This window comes from Octodon degus, unplaced genomic scaffold (genome assembly GCF_000260255.1).
Source record: "Octodon degus isolate 3935 unplaced genomic scaffold, OctDeg1.0 scaffold00071, whole genome shotgun sequence".
NCBI lineage: Eukaryota > Metazoa > Chordata > Mammalia > Rodentia > Octodontidae > Octodon > Octodon degus.
The window spans coordinates 1,165,968-1,189,872 of record NW_004524647.1 but is presented as its reverse complement, the minus strand read 5'-3'; the positions used below and the strand labels follow the sequence as shown (position 1 = coordinate 1,189,872).

Below are 23,905 nucleotides of genomic sequence, written 5' to 3'. Positions count from 1 at the left end.
AGATCAGTAGTAGACTGCATGCTTAGCATGTGGGTGTCCCTGGGTTCAACTTGCAGCACCTTAGGAGAAAAAAATCACATTCTGGAAATTATAATTTGGTCATTAATTGAATAGAACCCAAAGTCAGTAAGATATGAGTTCAAATCCCAGCTCTAGGACATTTTTTTCTTGTCTCTTGTTTCCATTTATTACCCTTTTATTAAACAAACATTTACCTGAGAGACAGTATAGCAGTAACTGATATGACATTAGAAGCAGTACATATTTAGAAGACCAGAATGACAGGCATGGCCCTAGTATTACACATTGCTGTCTTCCGTGCAGTTGCTTAGTTCACAGGTATCAGCATATATTGTTAGTCAGGGTGAGGATCCTACCAATTAACTGCTAGTTTCAAAAACCTTCTGGAGATTAGTTAGGATACATATACAGCTACTTATCTTAATTCAATGAGAAGAAATACTTGTACTAATAATGTTTGGAAAGGATATTGTATCTGCATTTTGTACTATGAATAACCACTACAAAGACAACAATATGCAATATATTAACTATTGTAACTGTTCTACTAACCTGTTTTGAAACTATCTCATTACCATTTGCTTCTTAATAAAATTAAAAAAAAAATCCCAGCTCTAACTTTTTTCAAAAACAAGACATTCGGGCAATTATTTGTCTACTCTCTCCTACCCTTTTCTAATCATAATGAATATTAGTCCTCCCTGCCATTATGGAAGGATGTTTTCCAGATTAAGTGGGATGGTTGGTACACACTGCTTCCTGTGATTCTAACTACACAGCAAGTTTATCTTGGTTCTATCTCCAGGCACCAGAGGTCTGAGGAGTATCCAAGGCCATTCTGTACATGTGGCTCAGTGACCCCTGATTTGCCGAGTGGTGTTTTTCTTACTGATAAATGCCCATTGGAAGGATGGAAGTTACTAAGATGGACTCTGTCACTGTTCTCTTCAGTAGCTATGGGCAGCACTTTCTTGAGAAAACATAATTTGTTAGGAGAAAAAGGAAAAATATACTTCAATTACTCTAACATGGGAGCTGTTAGATAGTGGGCCAGATGGCTCAAAGTTATAATTGCTCTCTGGATAAACACTATTTCCTTTGCTCATAGTAAGTAGTTTCCTACAGTTGGAAGGCAAAACAGTTTCTTAACTCTGGAGCCAGGTGTATGGACAGCTGGGGACGTGCCTCCTTGCATCTCGGCATCCTCAAGTGGCAAACAAAATAAAGCCCTGGTGTGTCGAAGCTTTCCACATCGAATGAGAGGGCTTCCAAAGAACAGAAGAAAGGTGAGGAAAGTACAGCTGGGATTCTGCAGCCATTCTGCTTGTATATTTTGAGGAGGTCATTCTGGACCCAGCCCCTACCCTACCAGTTCCTTAAGGGCTGGAAATTTGGCTGCTTACCTAACTGCTGTGTCTCCAAGGATTTACCTGGTATATGGCAAATTTTGAAAACATTTCCTGATTAATCATTGTATAATGGCTTGTTGTACCACCACAGGGTCAGGAAAGGAAAAATATTGCTTTCTACACACATTTGAACCAGCAGGGAGGACCTAGTGAAAAAGAACAGTAATGACAGAGATCCACAAGGCAGTGTTAGGAATCCTGAAATCTAGAATGAGTGGAAGTACACAAGCTGTGCTAGCATCCACAGAAGAATATTTTGCTCATCTGCTTTCATCATTTCTCATGAGAAAGAGAAGTTAGTTGCTTGGATTTATCCCAAGTATGGTTCATGGACTAGGTATGGTAGTGTTACCATCCTCTCAGAAATGGAAATGCACCTTGTTAATACCATCTCATGACTTTAAATTTAATTCTAAGGATAGAGCCCAGCATTGTGTGTTTCTATGAATCCTCTAGGAAATCCTGATGCTCAGTGTATCAGAATGTAATATGATATTATAATGTAGGGAATCTCCAGATTGATTCCCTACATTATAATACCATATTAATCTTAACTATTAAAGTCACCTGGGGTGTTTATAGAGGAAAAAATACCCAGACTGTACCCCAGGCAACTAAATCAGACTCTATAGAGTAAGATCTGCCCATAGGTTTATTAGTTTTGAGGGGAATTTAATGTGCAGTCAGAGTACAGGAGAATCAAATTCTACCTCAGGATCCAGCAGGGGCATACTTCTTGGGGAGCTTTGTTGAAATGCAGGGTCCACTGTCCTCCCTGGGACACCAAAAGCTACATTTTCTACAAGATTCTGAGGTGATTTATATATACCTTACAGTTTGAGAAGAATTTGTATAAGCTACATAATAGGAAAGAAATAAGAATTGTCCTTCGCTGCCACCTTCTATTCATGGGCTGATTTACTGACTTCTTTTGAAGAACAAAAACGAGAGGCAGAGAAAGGCAGGCAAAGCATAGTGGTGTGTGAACCACAAAGCAGTGAACATTCAGGGCCATGAAAAAGCAAATAACCAGGCAGACTTCATGTCTGAGAGAACTGGGTGCTTTCACAATGTGAAATTGCTGTCCCTCTTTGACCACTGTAGTACTGGATAGCCCAGAAAAAATGGGTGAGCAAAGCCTACCAGGTCAGACTCAGGGTCAGCAATCATCTTGTGAGCTGAGGCCCTGGCAATGAATTTCTATGTCTTTCCAGAGACGTGCCCTGTGTCCTCAGGAGAATCAGAGGCTGGAAGCTGAGTTCAGGATTTACATGTGGGTACAAAACATCCAGAATTTCAAATAGGAGAGACTTGGGAAATAATGTGTGAGCTTGGTTTGATTCCTTGGCAGAGTCCTGTGAAGACTGTCAGATAGATGTCTTAACCATGCATAGAGAGAATAAAGGCAACCTAGGGAAGATATTCAGAGTTCATTAAATGATAAATTTATTGATGTCACTTTTTCCCTTTTGTGGTAGTCAGTGAATGCCATAGGGGCAAGTGCCTTGATTGTCACAAGATTCTGCTTGTTATTATTATTATTATTATTATTATTATTATTATTATTATTATTATTTTATTATTATTATTTACAAGAGAAAATACCTCAGAGTAATTGTTCCTGTAGCCTTTTGGGAATTCTAAGTGACAAAAGGACCTCACTATATCCATCTTCTGCTCACAAATGTACCAAAATCACAGGCTAATAGAAGGCTCCAGGGCCCTCCTCTGGTTCTATCATCTTTCAGAATGTGGGCAGTATCTTGGCAGGTGTAGGACTGGCAAGGCAGGGTTACCACCAGCACAGAGCCTGGAAGGGTTGAAATAGGTTTGAATGTAAGGATGTAAGCAGACTCTGAAGACAGAATGATAGAGCACATTTTATAGGAGTATTAATTATAGAGGAAATGTCAAATGGAAAGGAGTACTGTGGAGCAATTGGCAGAGGACTCGTAGGATGTTAATCCATGTGAAGGCCTAATTGCTTGTGTTTTTGTGAAATGACTGCCAAAAGCACTGCTGGTTGCCTTAGGCTGCATCAACTGTGGTGACAGTGATAGAGTAATTCATTCCTATGTTGGATCTCAGTTTTCTCCAATGTCGTTTTAAATGACCATCTTCTGTCTTTGTTACTATACTCTAATATTAAACCTAACATTCTGGACCAAATAGCTCAGCAGATTTAAGTGCTTGCAAGCAGGTGCAGGGGCCGGGGGCTTGACCCCCAGGCCTGCTGTGCTGGCCCTGCTCCCCGGGGTGCTCACCTGTAATCCCAGCACTTGGGAGGCTGTAAACAAGAGAATTACTATGAGTCCAGTGTAGTAGTGAGACCCTGAACACCCTGTAGACCCTCCCCTAAAAAATACAAAAAAAAAAAGCCTAACATTCTGGGGGCCTGGAAGATGGATCAGTAGGATAAGCACTTGCCCGGCAAGTACAAGTGCCTGAGTTCAATCCCCAGTTCCGCCAAAATAAATAAATAAATAAATAAATAAATAAATAAATAAGCCTAACTTTCTGAAAGAAGTCCTTATGATGTCAGATGATCAATGAGAAGATTTGCATTCATGCCCATTGCCCATTGCAAAGATGAAGAAGTACAGGATCCCCAGGATACATGGATTAACAAAGACTGCACAGGTCACGTTAAATAAAATTATAGAAACCATTGGTGTTTTTCTTTTTTCTTTTCCTTTCTTTTCTTTTCTTGCTTACTTGCTTTGCTTTCTTCTTTTTTCCTTTCTTGTTCTTTCTTTCTTTCTTTCTTTCTTTCTTTCTTTCTTTCTTTCTTTCTTTCTTTCTTTCTTTCTTTTGTTTCTTTCTTGTTTTGAGACAGAATCTTTCTCTGTAGATGTTCTGGCCTGGAACCCATTATGTAGCCTAGGATGGTCCCAGACTCAAGTCAATCCTCCTGCCTCAGCTTCCTAAGTGCTAGGATTACAGGTGTGCATCATCCCACACAACTCTATTGCTTTTGACTAAGTTCTTACACTGGGCCCCAGTACCCCAGACTAGGGGCTAGGATATAGCTCAACAGCATAAGCTACTCTCTAGCAACCATAAGGCCCAGAATTTGATCCCTGATTAAAAAAAAAACAATAGAATAAATAAACAAAGCTTACCTAGTACCCTAGACTTAAAAAAAAAAAAATCAAACTGGGTTCACTGGGACTAAAGTCGCACATCCTCACTGAAACTCATCTGACCTTCTTGGGAAATCTGGAACAGGATCAGATTTACTAAAAAGACTAGTTTTAATGGATATTATAGTAAAGTTCTCTCTGCTTTAATTTTTTTCACATAAAAAATAGCCAATCAGTTATGATCCGTTATTCTGAATCCTTGTCCCTGTCCTACAATGCAAATAATTTTGAGTCTATTTTTTGTTCTGTTTCTATTTTTCTCAGTGATTTTCTATCTGTAAAATTGATCTCTTCTTGGAGCATTAAAGCACTCATAGTATGCTACGGCATGAAAAGTTAACCAATTCTAGGACCAAAAATAGAACTAAGTAAGAGCTTTAAATCTACCTGGGCACAGTGGTGCAGGCCTTTAGCCCCAGCACTCTGGGAGGTTGATACCGGTAAGCATAAATTCAAGCTCAGAGCAGGCAGCTTAATCAGTCAGTGAGCTCCTCTCTCAAAACCCAATCCAACCCAACCCAACCAACCCAAACCCAACCAACCCAAACCAAATGAAATCCAGGGGTGTAGCTTGGTGTAGAAATCTTGACCATCCAATCCCTAGCACACGCGCGCGCGCGCGCGCGCACACACACACACACACACACACACACTTTAAAGTATAATTTTGCCCTCTGATACTAGTAAGTGGGGTACCTCAAGGCTCTGACTCCGGCCTTTGAGCCCAGTGCCTTCTCAATACAATGTCGCCCTGCCTTCTCCTTTCCTCCTTCAGATTTGAACATTTTTGGCTCAGAATTAGCAGTCAACTCTATATTAAATTAATTCCCACTTCACTTCCCCTGAAGACTGGTTCTTCTGATGAAAAGGAACTCCATCTCACAAAGGTAATTCTTCATCTACTGCTAAGGCTGAATATGACATATCCATGTTTTTTCCCTCTCTCTTTCTCTTGAAGGTATGCCTCTTTTTTTTTTTCCAATATTGTTGATTAAACCCAGGACATTTTCACTGAGCTACATCCCAGCACCTCTGAAAGCCACTTTTGCTTTTTATTTTGAGACAAGGTCTTGCCAAACTGCTAAGCTGGTGGGACTCAAACTTGAGATTCCCTTGCCTGGTTCTCCTTATGTACTATGACTACAGATATAGACTACTGTACCTGTCTAGACATAGGTTGCTTTCATCATTACAGCCTCAGCTCCAATGGAACTGGCTCCACACAGTTGGCAGGGGCTCTTCTAGCTCTCCTATGGCTGGTGTGACTCATTCACTTTGACCATTCATTCTGTTTTAGTGACTTATTCACTAATATTCATGGAGTTCCTACTGTCAACCATTATTTGAAGTGCTAGGATATTATAACAAGCAAAGTAAAACAAAACAAAAAAGTCTGATCTGAGCTATACTGTTGAAAGGGACCACCAAACTTAAAGAAATAAATCTGTAAAATCAGATAATCAGAGGACTGTGATTACTGTTTAGAAAAGTAAAACAGGCTAATGGATTCACTAGGATGTGGTTGAAATACTTTTGAAGATGTGGTTAGGGAAGACTTCACACATAGTAATGTTTAAAATATATTATGTAAAAGAGGAAGTAAAGCCATGTAAGTATTTGAGGGAACAGTACAGGAGAGGACAGAGAACAGGAAAATGACGCAGTCTGTGTAATTGCAGGGAAATAGGCTCTTGTTGTGTTTCCTGGCTCTGTTAGCCAGCTTTCTACCACCTGACAAGATAACTAAGATAATCTGTTATAAAGAAGACATTTCCTTGTGCTTGTAGTCTATGTAGATGTAGTCTATGATTGGTTATCCTACTGTTTTGGTGAATTCCCTCCTTAAGTGAAGCAATATACCATGGCTGGAAAAAAATCTTTCTATCTCCTAGTCAGGCAGCAAAGTAAAAAAGGGGAGACCTCATCCTACAATCAACTTCATGTTACCTGCTCCCAATAAGCTATAGTCCTTCAACCCACTAGAGCGTCTAAAGTTCCCATCATCTCCCAGAAGCACTATGCTGAGGATGAGTCCTCTGACACTTGGGCCTTTGGAGGACACCTGAGATCTGACACTAGCATAGATGGCTTTCTATCATGTCTGCTCTGGGGCTATAGATCCTCTTTAATCCCAGTTGCTTGATGGAAGATGTTTGGAAATGCATTTTGAGGAATGAGTATATTGATAAAAGGTATACATTTCAATGTACATAATATCCAGATCATAAAAAGTATACATCTCATGTAAACAACAGTGCTTAATACACAAAGCTCTAGAAATGTCCATCGTTGTTATGATCATTATTGTCCCAGTTCTACTCTTGAAAAGTAATGGGTAGACTAAAGGTCTTTAGAAATAGATTTTTTTTTTGGTCTGGGGAGATGGCTCAGTAGAATAAGTGCTTGCCTGGCAAGCGCAAGGGTCTGAGTTAATCCCCAGTTCCGGAAAGAAAAAAAAAAAGAGATTTTTTTTAATAGTCCTCAACAGAATTGCCTATGTTACTTCTATATTCTTGGCTGTATGTTTGAATAACTGGGATAATTTCTTACTAAAAGAAATTACTTCTACCACATGATTAGAACTCAGACTGGCTTGTCTGTATATTATTTCACAGGTCATGTTTCTATGTCTGAAGCTTGAGGATACAGAACACTTAAATGTAATGTAAAATATGTACATCAGCTATGATATAATGTTAGCTACAATGACTAAGCACGTTGAGTGTTAACCAGTGATCAAGCCCTATCCTAAGTCCTTCTCAAGAACTTTCTCTTTCAATCTTCATAACCTTATGAGGTAGTAGTACATTAAATTATGTACTGGCTAAGGAAAGAGAAAATTAAGAATATTTATGTGACTTCTTCAAGGTTAGTAGGAAAGGGAACCAGCTGAATGTAAATTTGTTGTTTGGCTCTCCAACTTGGAAAATGTGGACAATTCAAAATTCATTTTTCCTTTGATTTGTATTTTCCCAGCTACTTGTGGTAGTGCATACATACTTTTATTTTATTTTATTTATTAATTTATTTAATGTATTTGGTAGAGGGTCTCACTATGCAGCTCAGACTCATAGTGATACTCCTGTTTTCAGCCTTCTCAGCACTGGGATTACAGGTGTGTGCCACCACACTTGAACTCAATAGCTGGCTCAGGGTGCCCACTGACAGAGCTAGCACAAAATGTGGTGCTGGGATTCGAACCCTTGTCTCTGTGCTTGCCTAAGCAGGCACTTCGTGTGCTGAGCTATCTTGCTGGCACCCCATACATACTTTTAATTCTAGCACTCTAGGTGGTCCAAGCAAGAAAATTGCAAGTTTGAGTTATACTCTATGTCAAAATTAGACATGGAAAAAATGGGCTGGAGATATATTTAAGTGCAGATACCCTGGGTTTGATTGATAATAACACACACACACACACACACACACACACACACACACACCTATCACATGGCATAATGTTTGAAGGGGATTTAAAGGATAGGGGAAAGTTAGAAAAACATTTTATTTTCTGGAGTCTGATATTGAAATTAATTTTCTGATCACTGTAAACATAGGGCTTGGGCCAAGGGAGCTGAGGACAACAAGACAGAGTTGGTGCCAATGGTGGGAAACAGATGTGGGCTTTATTCGTCATGGTGGAATATTAGGAGAACATTGGATCAGTTAAATTCATGTCAGGTTTTAGAGCCCAGCTAGAATGGCAAGGATCAGAGCTATCCTCTTCTTAGAGAATCGGATGTCTATTTATGTCTATGTCTTCCTGACACCCAAGTATATAAGTGATAGCGTCACTTACATACTTATGGTTGATATATAATGATATTTCCTATTGCTCAGTTTTGAAGATTCGTAATCATAATCTGGACTCAGCAACCTGGACACCATATTTGTTTGAAAGAACAAACAAATGCACTGTATTATATATTTATGTTTTTGGCTAAATTTTGCAGAAAATGTATCTTTCCAAAAGATTGGCTTCAGACTACTTTTTATTTAACGTGTTGTTTTCTTCCTTCTTTTGCCACTTTTGATGCTTTTAATGGACATTTTTCTGAGTTAGTATCTAAAAGTTGTCCATAAAAAAGTAATATAAGGGCCCGGGGAGACAGCTCATTAGTATAAGTACTTGCCTGGCAAGTGTGGGGTCCTGAGTTCAATCCCTGGTACCATAAATAAATAAATAAATAAATAAATAAATAAATAAATAAAAATAAAAGTTGTTGAGTCTCAACTTCAGTTATAAAGAAGACATCCTTGGGATTTTTTAATTTTTCATTTGCTATAAGAGAATGTAGAGGCACTGGCATTTCATCTGTATTTCAGCTACAGTTTTGTGGGCTGCAGAGAGTCACTTATATGCTTATGGTTGTCCATGTTGACCTCTAGCTGAGGACTGGAAATGAACTATAACTAAAAGGGGCAAAACAGTTAAAAATATTTATTGCAGAAAATAAAAAAGTTAACCAAAGTGTTTTATTGATACATTCTTTGACAATACCACAGAACCAAAAGAGAGTGGGAAGAGGGAGTTTTCAGCAAGGATTTTCTTTTTTTTCCACTAAATTGGCACATAAGCAGCAAGATTAACGAAAGTACTTATTACAAACAGTAAAAAACATACATGCTGTGTTTTTAAAGTCCTTACCACACTGGTCAGTCAGAAGGGGCATGAACAAAACCTCAAGACATGAAAAATCCATATTCTTTCCTTCAAATAGCTTAATAATTATTAAAATTATTGCAAAATATCCATATACCATAATTAAAATAACAAAAAGCAACACAAATACAAATATTGAACATAAATTATTAACATGTACTTTAAAATACATTACTAGCATGCATTCCCAAGGTCAAGACCTCTATTCCATGTAACCAATGCTTTGCTTTTGTTTAACCATCATAAACCAAAGATAGGTGGGGCATATTTTCTCAGCACAGTTTTTGGTCTTTAAATATCATTTTTGTCTTAAAAAAATAGCATGAGTTGCAGTGGTACTGTAATCATAATTATACAGTCATGTACAGATGTATGCATGTCTTTTTGTCTGCCGAGATCTTTTTTAAAATTTTAATTATTTTAAAATTTTCCCAAATATTCCACCATCTGAGAGAATTGGGTTCTATGAAAACAGGGTATTCGAAAACAAACAGTGAACCGAGGTACGACGTCAGATGGCAAAGTGCAAAAGTCCTCACAAACTGTACAGAAAATTTCAAAACCTTGCATCCTTGAAGGACATACGTAGAAAGACGGATCAGCCCCACAGCAGTCCTGGGCTCTCCATGGTTCATCCTAAGAGCCTGGGTGGGACTTGAGTCTCAACTCTCCCTTCGGAAGGGAAAGTCCAGAATTGCAGCCTCATTGGCAGTGCTGATGCCAGTGACTTATTAAGCCAAGATAAAGTAAAGATATTTCGTAAAGCAGCTGTTTAGGACACTTGGATCCTCTAACGTTGGTCTCCCAGCCAAGGAAGCTCCTCCAGTGATTGGAAGCAGGCAGGACCAAAAGAGTCCTATGCCAGGTTGGGTGACGGAATGACTGACGGTCTTCCTCCTCCGTGGTTCCACGGAATGGAACAGGTTAGATAACCAGGTTATTATAACTGACATACTTCTTTTTTGCAGCAGGGCCTAAAAAAAATGGAAAGAGTTAGTTGTGGCAGTGACTATTTTTCACAGGTACAGGTAGAACTAGAGCTGTGATTCCTTCTGATACAAGGTCAAGGTGATGAGGCATCTTGGAGGAACACACGCACAACTTTGGATCCCTTAGATTGCTTTGAAGATTTTATCTACTGAAGTCTGCACTTCTCAGTGACACTTAAACCATCTCAGTATCTAGCCTCCCTCTTTTTGATTGGTAAGGTTAGTAACTTTATAAGTGGTTATCATACTTTCCAGTTAACCAATCATAAGTTTAGAGTCCATCCAGATTGCATTATATTTCAACATGTGATTTTCTCTAAGACATTTTCTTAGCTAATGTCTTATGCTGGGGAAAGATCTGTCTTGGGTCACTGGATTTGTTGTAGGTTGACTAGGGATTATGTCAACGAGATACTTTCTGTAGGTCTCAGTCACATAACAAAATGACTATAGATCACATTTTATAGTGCTGTCTTATTACATTTAAAATGCTAACTTAAAAGTCTACTTTGATAAAGGTTTGATGCTCATTTATACCTTTCAGGTGTCTGAACATGCACAGTCTATGTTCTTTTATATGTAATAAGTTTCTATGTGACAGAGCAATTGGAATCCTCCTCCTATTAGTAAATATGTGTTTATGGCTTCCCACAATGGCATTGAAGTAGGGTTCATGTCAATTTAGAGAAACAGAGAAGCCACATTAGTAAATTAAGGCAGGGTTTTATCTGGCTTTTAAGTGATGCTTCCAGTATAGTATAGATACACATATGTATATATACATTTTTCAAAATACCATATGCTTATTAAAAGATTTATATTGTGGATTCAATACTACAATCTCCCTCTGTTGTCAAGCAGAACACTTCTTTGAGTCAAACTAAAATCAAGATCAAATCAAATTTATGAAAATTAAAAATTATGTTCTGCAGAACACAATGCAATTTCATAGTGCTTTGTATGGATTACCTTCTTAAGTTCACCGATAGCCTAAAGGCAAACACCATTTATGATCTCCATTATACCTGGGAGGGACCATCACTCTAGACTAGGCTGTGACGTATGTGAGTCTATGTCACACTTTCATTTTTAGGCAACAGTAGGAAAGCCAGGATGTAGCTGGACATTTGGTTCTGATGCAGATCCATGGTGTGATTAGCCCAGCGCTGTGATGTTGAATATCTTGGAGCCTTTATAAAATGAGGAGATTAATTCTTACCCACTGGACTATGAATAGCACAAATGTTTGAATTATTCCAGTTTTTCATTAGGGAATATAATATATAAATGTATTTTTAAGTTACTAAATTGTATAGAGACAATAAGCCTCTCCATGTGTTCTTTCGCAAAACTTAGATATATCCCAGCAAAATTGTAATGAAATCCATGCAGTTCCTAGAAATAGCAATTTATATGTTTTGCACATTAATATCTAATGTATTATACTTACTTCTGAAAGGTCTTGCATAAAGTGAATTCCTGTGTTTTCTGATATTTCCATTTTTTGGGATACCAACATAGTTTATGTTTCAGGAAGGAGAATTGCTTAGCTCATAATAATTATTCAGTGAAATACTTGTTAAAGAAATACATTTTTTATTTTATGATAACTAGATATCTTAGTTTGTCTGTGTTGTGGTCTTTTATAGTTATAATGTTATAGCACTTTAAGAAAAGCAGTGGTAGATGACCATGTTCCTATCGAAACGAGATATCTTGAAGAGTTGCTGTTTACCATGAAGTACTGTGAAGGACACCGGTTTTTGTAATCCATCACCTCTGCACCTTTGTTGCTTAGGAAAGGCCGGAGCCTCCAGTGAATTCTTGGTATGTTGCCAAAATGAACACTCAAGTTGACATTAACTTTGAGTTGCATAGTTGTTTCCTTCTTAGTATTTTCAATTTTGTTTCACACAGTGTATTTTGTTAGAACAGTTGTAACCCACATTAAAGGAAGTATAAAAAAAAGAAAAGAATAATGGAAAGCGAAAGAATCTCACAAGTATTTTGGAGAAACACTGAATAAGGAGGAGTATCCCACCCCAGTTTTAATTTCTTTATTCTGTAAATAACAAGTTTTATGGTATATTAGCTATCTACTTTAGTTATATCATCTAGACTCTAGAGGTTTTTTTTTCATCTAGATTCTAGAGGTTTTTTGTTTTTTTTTTTTGTTAAAGAGCAGCCAGGCAGAGTGACATGCACCTGTCATCCCAGCAAGCACTTGGGAGTCTGAGGCAAGAGAATTACCATGAGTTCAAGGCCACCCTGGACTACAAAATGAGTACAAGGCCAGCTTGAACTGCAAAGTGAGACTCTGTCTCAAAAAAAAAAAAAGTTGAATGTGTGTATGTACATATATGGATGTCTATGCATGAAGTGATTCAAACAACCATAAGGGAAACCAAAAAGTACACCATATCCCTGAATATAACACATACAAATATATCAACATCTTTGTTTATTCTTTTCTGCTAAACACAGGTGGACAATATGTACAGTTGAAGCTATCCTCACTGTTCATTTCCCCACCCCATAGCTTTTTACTGAACTGAACTGGGGATTGAACTCAGGTCCTTGTGCTTGCCAGGGAAGCGCTTATTCCACTGAGCCATCTTCCCGGCCCCTGAAAGTGTTTATTTTTCAAAGTCTTTATTTTTTGGCAGAACCAAGGATTGAACTCAGGCCTTTGTGCTTGCCAGGAAAGCACTTATTCCACTGAACCATCTCCCTGGTCCTCATATAATATTTTAAAATTTATTTTGTTGATTTGTTAGTCATTGTTACTACATAATTTTCTCATACTAATATATAGCAAAATTCTTATAAATGTTTCTTCTTTTGTTGGAGTTTATTTCTCAAATTTTTTAACAGTAATGGTACAGAAATATATGACACCTGAAAAATCAATATCAACACAATTTCGTGACAAACAAATAGTTCAGGAATGAATATTTGCCATACACAAAAGATTGATGCCAAAAGTTGTTCCATTTAACCAAATGAATGGAGATTCTAACTTTTAGAAAATGGACTAACAATGTAACAAGGACATTTTTAGATAAAGAAATACAAATAAATTTAAATTATCAATATTAGCAATTACAGAAACACAAATTAAAATACTAAGAGCCTTTTGTGCCCATACCATTATACAGGAATAGTGAATGAATACTAAACTTTTGTGAGGATGTCCAGAAGAAGGGAATCTTAGGCCTACCCTGACAGAAAATACAAATTTGGAAATAACTAGACAGTGTGAAGGAAAATAAGAGCATCATCATTTCAACAATGTCACTTCAAGATAATTCCTGATACCTTTCCACATCTATCCATGGATACGTGTTGGACTTTTCAGACCATTTAACATAATAATTCTTTTTATACATAATAAAAGAGGAAAGTAAGCCAAATGGTAAGCTGTTAAGGAACAGTTATGCGTGAATTAGATAATATCTTTCTGCTTCATCCGAGAGGCATAATGACTGCAGGATGTTACCTCAACAGGTAGACATTCTATTTCTAGAGAGGAGCTGGACTTCTGTGTTTTAGGTTAAAGTTTATTTCTCATTTAGCCATTCAACATACATTCATCAAAAATTATTGTTTGTTGGTCTCTGTTCTAGATATTGGGAATACTCAGTTTTCAGTAGATAGTTTCAAATCATATTAGGTATTTAGCAAGTAGGAAAAAAAAAAACCCACAACAGGGGCTGGGGAGATGGCTCAGTGGAGTAAGCACTTCCGTGGCAAGCGCAAGGGCCTGAGTTCAATCCCCAGTTCTGCCCAAAACAAAAACAAAAACAAACAAACAAAAAAACAAACAAACAAAAAAAAAACCACAATACAATAAAAACCAGAAACAAAAAAGAGCTCAGCTGGAGTCGCTAGGCTGTAAATTGCCAGCTCCTTGATACAATTTTCACTGCTTCTCAAGTTCACTTCACTATTCTGAACCCTGTCTTCTCCTCCCTTTTTAGTGAATCCCTTTACACAAAAGCACACTTTTGGAAATGCATGTAGTATTTCTTAAATCCTGATTCTGCCTCTTTAGTCTATTGTGTGTTGTGAGGCTTAACAATCTTTGGAATGTTGATTTATTGTGCGATGAAGCTTTGTCCAAGCTAACGTTTTTCTTTCTTTCTTTCTTTCTTTCTTTCTTTCTTTCTTTCTTTCTTTCTTTCTTTCTTTCTTTCTCTTTCTTTTGGAACCAGGGATTGAAATTGGGCCCTTGCTCTTGCCAGCAAAGCACTTATAAGCTAACTTTTCTACAAACTCATTTTAAGCACGGTGTATACCTGCTCCTTCCTTAGTACTTCCCTACCAACCATGACTTCTAGTTGCTATTTATTCATAAATACTTCAATCGAGAGCAATTCTTTACACTGAAGTGTGCAACCACTAAAAGAAAAAGAAATTCTTGGCAGCAGTTGCTTCTGGGTACAGTGGTGTTTCCTGCCTCTTTATTTCACTTGTGTGTGACCTCTAGGACTTCACAGAAAAAGGAATGTTACCTTCCACTGTTCTTGCTTGAGATTTCAAACAAAGCTGAAAAACTTACAGTACCTTGCTCAGAAAAAGTAATTTATGTGATAGTGATTCTCCCAAATTCCTTTTAAAAACTAATTAGAGTTGCACATTGTTTAGCCAACAATATTCTAAACTGAGTAAGAAGGAATATGGTTACACAAGAATGAGGCACTCAGTTTTGTCAATTCAACTCTTAACAAAAAAACTGCATCCCTTTGCTCCCCACTGGTCCCCAGCAACAGTATCCCTAGAGGATTCTAGACTATTTATTTTCATGTTTGTTAGCTTAACTTGTTAACATACAGTACTTGGCAGGAGTGAAAACATAATCAATCAGTAGTATAGTTCAATACTCCAAATCACCAATTATTATAATCTAGTTTGAAAATTCCAAAGTCTGAATATCCATCCATCTATTCAACCACCTAGATAAGAAAATAATGTTTAGCACCTACTAAATGCCAGTTACTCTAATAGAGGTTAATCATACAAAACTTGTGAATCTACAAGCTTTGGGTCCCTTTTTGTTCATTGTAAAATTTGAATGATTTAATATTTTACCATATAGGAATGCCATGAGCCATCAATAAGGAGTTGATTTTTTTTTCTACTTCCTGTGGGGGAATAAAAGATGAATCATAGAACAACCTTATGTGGAGAGGAAACCTTGGTGCAAATCAGCAGTGCCCAAGGAAGCTGAAGGGTTGTTTTTTTTTTTTTTTTATCTGAATGCCTTCAGGGCAGGTTTGGCTGGCTTGAGTTGTGGGGATCGAACTGCAGCAACCTGAGCCTGACTGCTTTGTTGAAGCAGCCACTTAAAGAACTGAGCTAAGGGGCAGGACCCTGCCCAACAAAGCTGAATGAAGGGGCAGTGTAGTAGGCAGTGTAACAGCAGAGCTGTTGGGACCAGATCAGCATATTTGCAGGCAACAACAGAAGTCAGCAGTGGCTTGCATAACCTAAGAGGAAGGTATCAGGTGCTCCCTCTGTTTTTGTTAGGAGCACATAATAGAACTTGTGAGAGAGTATAGGAAATGATTCTATGCTTGTGAAAGTGCTTGAAGATACATTACAAATGTCTTGATAGGGATATACAGTACTAGGCCCAGGCGTGCATCTTAGTGAATGGAATAGTTGATCTGGGCCCTGGAAAATGAGGAGTGTAAGGTGGATAGAAAACACTATGAAAGCTTGTGAGCTTCCAGCAAGGGGCATGGGAAGGAGGCAGAGAGCAGTGGAGCACAAGGCTGGAAGGCGAGGCAGGGCCGGATAAATGACTTCAGTATGTGTGCAGGCTACCACACTAAATTCAGGGAACTGGAAAAAAAAAAAAACGTTGACCAGTCAAAATTCCTCTGGCTATTTAGTTTTCTAATGAATGTTTTCCTAAAATGCCTTTGAAGCTAAATTAGAGATGGGACTCAAAGTCCACAAGAGAGCCATTTAACAGTTCTGAAAAAGGACCTCATACTTCCTCCCTAAAACTTTCTTCTTAGCCTTTGCCCTCTCACTGCTCAGCTGCACATTGCCAGGTTTTGTTTCCAGCTCGTGTGCTGCAAGCATCTTTCCTATTCCTCATGCAGACCAGGTTTCCCAGCTCCAATCTCATCTCCCTCCTGGTCATCCTCATACTTAACTAGAGCGAAAACCAAATTTCTCACAGGTGTCTCCAGAAGCAGAAGAGCAAACATCAGAATGGTAGAGGCAATGTATTGAGTGCACCGGAAGTGTATAAACGTTGGCTATGTATAGAACTTTATGTGCTATACAGCAGCCTTTGCTCTGTGAAGTCACCGCCAGCTGTAGGAGGACCTCAGGAGTTCTCATGGGATTTGGTTTCGCTTCTTTCTTAGAATCATCTTTGGTGCTTCCATATCCAAAATGATCCATGACTATAACTCCTCAAATTTCATTTGTTACTTGTAAATTACAGCATTCATTGTTCTGTTTTTAGCTTCCAAGCAGGGCCAAAACAACCAGGCAAAAATGGAGAAATCAATGTTCAATTCTACCATAAAAAAGTAAATGAACAATTTAGTGTTTCTTTAAAATACCTATTTCACACTTTAAGATGTAAAGCATCAAGCAGAGGTTTCCACAGTTCTTAGAGCATGCACTTGAAGCAAATAGAATCCCTGTCCTGAAATATCTTTCAGCTTGACTACGCTAAAATCTGGGTAACTTGACTGAAGCTTTTTATGTGTTACTTTGGGGAAAAAAAGATGCACTAAATTACTGTATCAAAGAAAAGACTTTTTATTATGCACTTTGCTTGGGCTTTGAAATGCTTTTGTGCATTTTGCAATTTCAATATATTATAGATGCGAGTACTCTGGAGCATATTGTGGATGCAGTGCAGCAGTGCATCAAAGACTGAGGCTATGCACCGAAGTCTGTCTTAGGGGTAATGTTAAAAGTAAGACGCTAGTGAGAAAGTAGCCGCACAATAGTTGTGCTGCTGGATGACAAGTTCCTGTTGAATTCTGAACCTTGATATTTGGGGACAGAAGATCCACAACTTGTTTATCCATCCTTTTGCACAGTTTCTGACCTCTACTAGGAACTCACTGTATACTAGTAGCATTGCTGTAAACCAGTAGTCCAAGGTGGAGAAAAATAGTCTTTATCCTGGAACAACTTCTGGTTCATGGCAATTCAAGACATATTTGTTGACCACCTACTAGTGTTAGATGGGGTTGTAGACACTGGTACTGTATGTTATAGAGCAAACAGATTCTGCTTATATTGACTTTAAATTCTAGACGAAGACAAATCAAAAGATGAAGAATTATTTTGTCTCAAGTTGCCATGATCACTGAATTAGCAAATACTGAATTATTGCTACTAGATGAAATAAGAGTTAGGTACTACAAACCTCTAGTCAGGACAGCTTTGTTTTATATGTATGTTTAAAAGCATTTTAATATGCACTGTTGATTCATCAGCACTGAACTCAGAACTAAGGACTGAACAAAGCTTTTCCCCCATACATAGTAATTTTCTCCATTTAGATAAATGAAACCTTTCTGCACTTGGAACACTAGGTAGCAGTTTAGCAGTATGCCCAGAAGTAGGGTTTTCTTTGACTGTTTGCTCTTTTTTTGAGACAGGGTCTTGCTTTGCAGTGTAGGCTGGCCTTGAGCTCACTTTATAGCCAAGTGCTAGGATTACAGGTGTGCACCACTATGGTATGCCCAGCTTTTTGCGGGGAGAAGGGGAGGTTCATTTTGCCTCAAGCATATTCTCTTGTCCTCTTTACAACACTAACTACCACTACTTTGGTTGGAAAAAGTAGTATTGTGGGCAATGATAGACTCTACATTGTGTGAGGCTTACTAATGAGTCAAGTCTCTGATTTGACTCTGTGGCTATTTGGACCCAGCGTGGATTATTTATGGTGCCAAAGTTAGGAAGTATGCTCAAGGAAAGACTGTATTTCTATTTTTTTCTTTGAGGGAACTTGTTATGGAAAAGCATTTTGTTTGGTTATGGTTTCTTTCAGTTTGTTCTTTAGTTTCCTTTCCTTAAAATCTAACATGGACAGTTCAGTCTTATTTCCTATTAGGTACATCTTAGCTGATTGGACAACTTAGAACTATATGCCCAGAAACAAGAAAGAAATGAATTTCTTTCACAATACTGTGTGATTCTGCAATTCTTTGGAGTTGGAGAAAAGTAATCTGAAACGGTGTGCAGAAGATGTCATTAGAGTCCCCATGCTAAGCTGCTCCCAAGATTCCAAGTAACAACTTGATGTTGCTTCTGGAGGCTGCTTTATGTTTTTGGTAGAGAGTTCTCCTGCACCATTTTAAAATCGTTAAATTTGTGATGATATTCTATGGCCACTGAATAAAGCTTTTCTCCCATCCCCCTGCCTCTCTGCCAATGCTCATCTCTCTGCCATTGGCTTTTTCAGGAGCTAAGTTTCTGGACCTGTGTGTGTTAACAGATGTGAAGAGCACACCTACACATTTATCAAGGCAGGAGACAGTTAATTTTTAGAGAGGATACTTGGACAGATATGTGAAGAAGGTGAGAAAAGCCATATGCATTCTAAGATCATAGAACAAGCCACAGGCACAAACGCTGAAGCACAAAGGCCAAGATGGCCACGTGACAAGAAGTAGGCAGTATCCAAGGAAAATTTCAGCCCTGGTGAGGTGACCAACCTAAATATGTGCCTGTGGAAGTGGAGAGAAAATCGTCTGAAACACTCAGAACATCTCACATTGGGAGTATTGAGCTACCACCCAAGCAGGGTAGTTTTCAGGCAGGGTTAGGTATCAGAGGAAACTTGGCCTTGAATAGCATGTCAAGTATAGTTACTGTAATGGCAAAAGGATGTTCTTTGGAAAAGCTGAAGGTGTAGAGAAGACTTAAGATTATAAATTTGATACAAGATTTATGTAGAGGGGAAAAATTATCAGAAAAAAATAGGTTAGCCTTACTAAAGTGTTTTTTTTTTTTTTCTTAGTACTGGGGATTGAACTCAGAGACTTTAAAATAAATTAAATGCTCAGTCCTTTTAAATTTTCAATTTAAAAATTTTGAGACAAGTTGTGACTAAATTTCTCAGGATGAGCTTGAACTTGTGATCCTTCTGCCTTAATTTCCTAGAATTCTAGGATTTGCTAAAAGCATTTCATACAACATACAGGGGTTTAGATATTAGCACAAACTCTAAGTTCACCAGTAGTTGAAATTTCTAACAGCAATTTAGAGGATTGATTAGGAATGTGCATGTTCCTTGAGATGAGCAGTTATGGGGAAGAGGACCACCTAGAAGTTGATGGAATAATTAGGACTCTGACATATGGAAGTCAAGTCTAAGCCACAGTGCAGTTCTAGAAGAACAGGTGACTCATAGAGCTGCCACTGCTTTTACTCACAACAAAAAAGGCACTTAGCAATTTTTGTACTGATGAATCTTAGAGAAAGAGCTAGTTTTTCATTTGGTTAAATCTGGGAAAGTTATGTGTGTGCAATGGCAGTCATTCTCTTAAATCCAGTTGTCCCTTTTCTTTGGGTGAGATGGAATCTAGTTGTATTGTGCAAACTGCTCCCAAACTCCTGATGTCCAGGTATCTTTTTGCCTCAGGGTTCCAAGTGCTGGGACTATAGGTGTAGGCCACCATAACTGGCTTAGTAGCCACTCTTTTTGACTGCAGATCTCAGAGGACACCAAAAGCCTCAAAAAAAGAGGAAAAGTGGGAAGACCTCTGGTCTAGGAAGAGGGAAAAGATGAAGGGAACCTTAATTTCCCTTCCTTTCTTGATATGCAACTCATGTTAGCCTGATAGGATGGAGACAGGACCTTATAGCTTCAGGATTAAAAATGGCTGTGCACTTTGGGGTCCTGGCTATGTGTTATGGAAGGATTAGGATCCAGTACAGATAGCAGAAATTAGAAAGAGCTTCATTAATATAGCATATGTCTACCAAGTTCTAAACCTGGTTGTGAGGATACAAAGGGAGAAAATACTTCTCTATTTTCAAGGAGTTTGCTGTCCAATAGGCCAGATTTCTCTGTGGCCAGGATTGACATGGTGTAAAGCTTGAAAACATAAGTCATACTTCATACATATACTTCTACCTTGTGTGAAAGTAGCCAGCTCACACTTAGAGCTTGAACCTAATATGTGCTTCTTAACCTTTAAACACTTTGTTGATGGGAAGTTCCTTATTCTTTTTTTCTATTTGAATATTAATTTAAATATCAATAGTATCTTTTATAATCAAATTAAAATTAAAATAACAGTGAACTTTATTATTCTTTAAGTAAATATTTTTAAGTTAAAATAGTAAATCTGTGATTTAATATAGGAAAATAATACCTATAAAGAAAACTATGTCAGAATGTATTTATAGTTTTCAAATCACTTTTGACTTTTTATTTAATATTACTCAATCCATATGAAATGCATTGGATATGGAATATTATTGTGCTTTTAGTAAGAGTTTTTAGAAGACACATAGAAATATTTAGGTGCATTAGTACCATAACATCTGAAAGCTGATTATAACCAGTTTGTGGGAAAAATACGTTTAGGTATATGTCACGCAGCTTTTTGTTACTTCAACAAAGTACCTGGGAGTAACATCAAGGGAGGAAAGGTTTATTTTAGCTCAAGTTTTTAATCAGTTGGCTCTGTTGTCTATGGGCCTGTGGCAAGGCAGAACATCATGGTGAGGGGCAGGGGTGCGGCAAAGCTGTCCAACTCATGACAATTATGGCAAAGGGAAAGGGAAAGGCTGTAGTACCAATGTCCCTTTCAAGTACTTCCTCAATGACCATTAAGGATAGAAATAACTTTAGAAATTCAATGTCTATTTAGTTATTTTATGAGTTTGGCTTTTAAATTACATGAATCATCAACTCAGGCCTCAGAGTGGGAAGTGCTGAAATGGTTTGGTGATGTCTATTGAAAGTAGGATATGGACAGTGCCTGCTACGGAACTGGCTAATCTGATCTAAGTCTTGTTTCTTTTCACATATAGAATCTTGTCACCTGAGCAGCATGCCTAATCCATGGTTGGAAACTAGCTGGACATACTCTTGCCAAATGCTCAGCAACTTTAAACAGACAATTATCATTGACATGCAGGGATTAGTAGAAGTGAAGATCTAAGTGCTAGGGCCTGGGCCAGCAGGATTGTCAGGGCCTTGCTGTCTCTACTAACCCATCTCTTTTTCCCCTGTGTATTCATGACAGTGTGTGTATGACAGCCTAAGAGTTGATTTAATCAAAGAAACAGTGTTAAAGGTTGAGAAAACATACAACCAGAAGGAAGAAGAAAGAATTCTGTAGCAGTTCCCAGAGATCATGGGTTTTATTTCCTCATAAAAGCCATGTCAGAAGAACACATAGAAGAGGAAATGACACTGTGAAGACAGAGATACAAACTGACTATAAGTTGATGGGTTCTGGAATATTCTTCTTCCCAATATTTCTCAAGACTGTTTCTCTCTGTACACACTCACACACACACACACTGAGGTTGGAATTCAGGGCCTCACACATGCTAGCCAAATGCTTTACTTCTGAGTTATATCTCCCACCCCTAGGATTCAGTTTGAATGCCATCTCCTTGAAGAAGCCTTCCTAGATAGCCCTCTAGAAAATAACACTCCTTGATTCACAATTACTCTGAGGCTCATTAACATATTTTTTATTTTCCATTGCATACCACTAGCATTCTCAGAAGCATACTAATTTAGTTATATTTTATTTTATCTTCTTGTTTCTTCTATAGATCACAAACTTATCATGTCTTTTCTCGATCACTGTATTATTTTTGGGACTTCTGACAGTACCTAATACTCAAAGCATAATTGACTGGGTGGATAAAAACATGATAGGTTCATAGGTAGCAGATGGTAGGCCCATGACTTAGGAATAGTATGGGTTTAAGACAAAAATATTGTCTTGTACTCTTTCAAACTTTACCTTTAACATTTTGTTTTAGCCTGAGATTTATCTCCTCCTTTCTGAAATACATTCAAAGAAGAAAAAAGATTTCAGCCTCAGCCTGCTTTCTTGAGTGTGAGCAGCCTCTGATCATTGGAGCGTTTGTGCAGTTCTTCTAGTCAGGCAAGAAGAAGGAAGAAAGTGTTTATTTTTCACAGAGTGATCAGATGTAACTTCAGCTATTATCTGAGAGACATGAAAAATGACTGATAAACTATTGATAGAAAGGCCTTGGCCATTCCACACCTGGCTTCAAGAGAGAACCTTCTACTGAAAGAGCAGAAAAGTACACTTGAAATAGATTAGGGATGAAGATGCTTCAAGGAACTTGAATTAGAGGAAGAACCTGAGCACATCTATTTTAATAACTGAAATACAGCTTTGCTCTTGCTTTCTCACTCATAGAGAAATTCCCAGAGTGATTACCATGAGAAGACCAGATCCTCCCATTTGAGACACCAATAGCTAGTCAGAACCACAATCCTGGGCCTCATTTTATGCCTCCCATATTTTCCATCTTCAGGATCAGCCACTGTTTTGATGCAAGTATAAAATCTAGGGAATATATAATGGGTCAATATTAATCCTATCATTAGTATAATAATTGGAAGAAATTTAAGACTATTTAAACATTCCTAAAGATAGTTGTCAAATTCTGATTTTAAAGGGTTGATTTGCCGTCTTTCCTTAATCATACATGTCTGCTGTGTGTTCAGTGGACGTATCTCATGGGCCATTCCTCTTTGTACTCAGGGTTACAAGCCATTTGTGAGATAGCTTGAGATCCCAAGAGGAGCTTAAAATCAAGTTGAGACCATTGGAAAATAGCTGCATTATAGGCCCTGGGTCTGCAGAGATGAGTGAGAAGGCAGAGGAGCTGCCTTCCTTTAGGAGGAATAGGGAGACCTTAAAATGTGATACTGCAGACTTGAAGTGCAAGGATACTAGATAGTCACTGCTGGCTGGACGGACTGTGGAATTGTGGTTAGGTTGGAAACTGTCTGTATTTTATGATAAGCTAAAATACTTTGGAGTAAAGTATCATGGTGTTTATGATTAACCCTAAAATCATGCCAGACAAAAATACATAAATGCAGGTGAAACAAGTATGACAAAATATTAATAATTGTTGAAACTTGATGCCAGATTACATACTACTCTCTCTTTTTTCTTTCTTTCTTTCTTTCTTTCTTTCTTTCTTTCTTTCTTTCTTTTTTTTTTTTTTTTTTTTTTTCTTTCTTTCTTTTTTTGCGAAACCAGGGATTGAACTCAGGCCCTTACGCTTGCCAGGGAAGCGTTTATTCCACTGAGCCATCTCCCTGGCTCTGCTACTACTCTTCTAAATGTTTTAATAGTTTAATTAAGGTTGTGGAGATAGCTCAGTAGAATTAGAGCTTTCCTGGCAAGCATAGGGTCATGAGTGTAATCCCTGGTATGGCAAAAATAAATTGTTTAATGATAAAAAATAGTTGAGATACCCATCTTCAAAGTAAAATGTGTCTTAAAAATTTTCTGGGAGTTTGTCCCATGGTTGTGTCATAATATTGAAAACCAACACTTTATAATTTCAAGCCAGTCTTCCCTGTGTATCTCAGAAAACAGACAAAAATTATCTGCAATTCTCTTTGTAATATAGTGGAAAAGTCTGATGATCCTAATTCAAAACTAAGCATTAAAATAA

The 23,905-nt window shown here is 37.9% G+C and overlaps 1 protein-coding gene across 1 annotated transcript in view; it reads right to left on the bottom strand.

Annotated features, from left to right (window-relative positions):
• Positions 1-9,027: 9,027 nt before the first annotated feature.
• Grm7 (glutamate metabotropic receptor 7) overlaps positions 9,028-23,905 on the bottom strand; it is a 986,583-nt gene continuing 971,705 nt past the window's right edge. Inside the window, exon 10 of the mRNA XM_004635231.1 lies at positions 9,028-10,210. Within this exon, the coding sequence (XP_004635288.1) occupies positions 10,161-10,210 (50 nt within the window). The 3' untranslated portion in view covers positions 9,028-10,160. The remainder of the gene's footprint in view (positions 10,211-23,905) is intronic.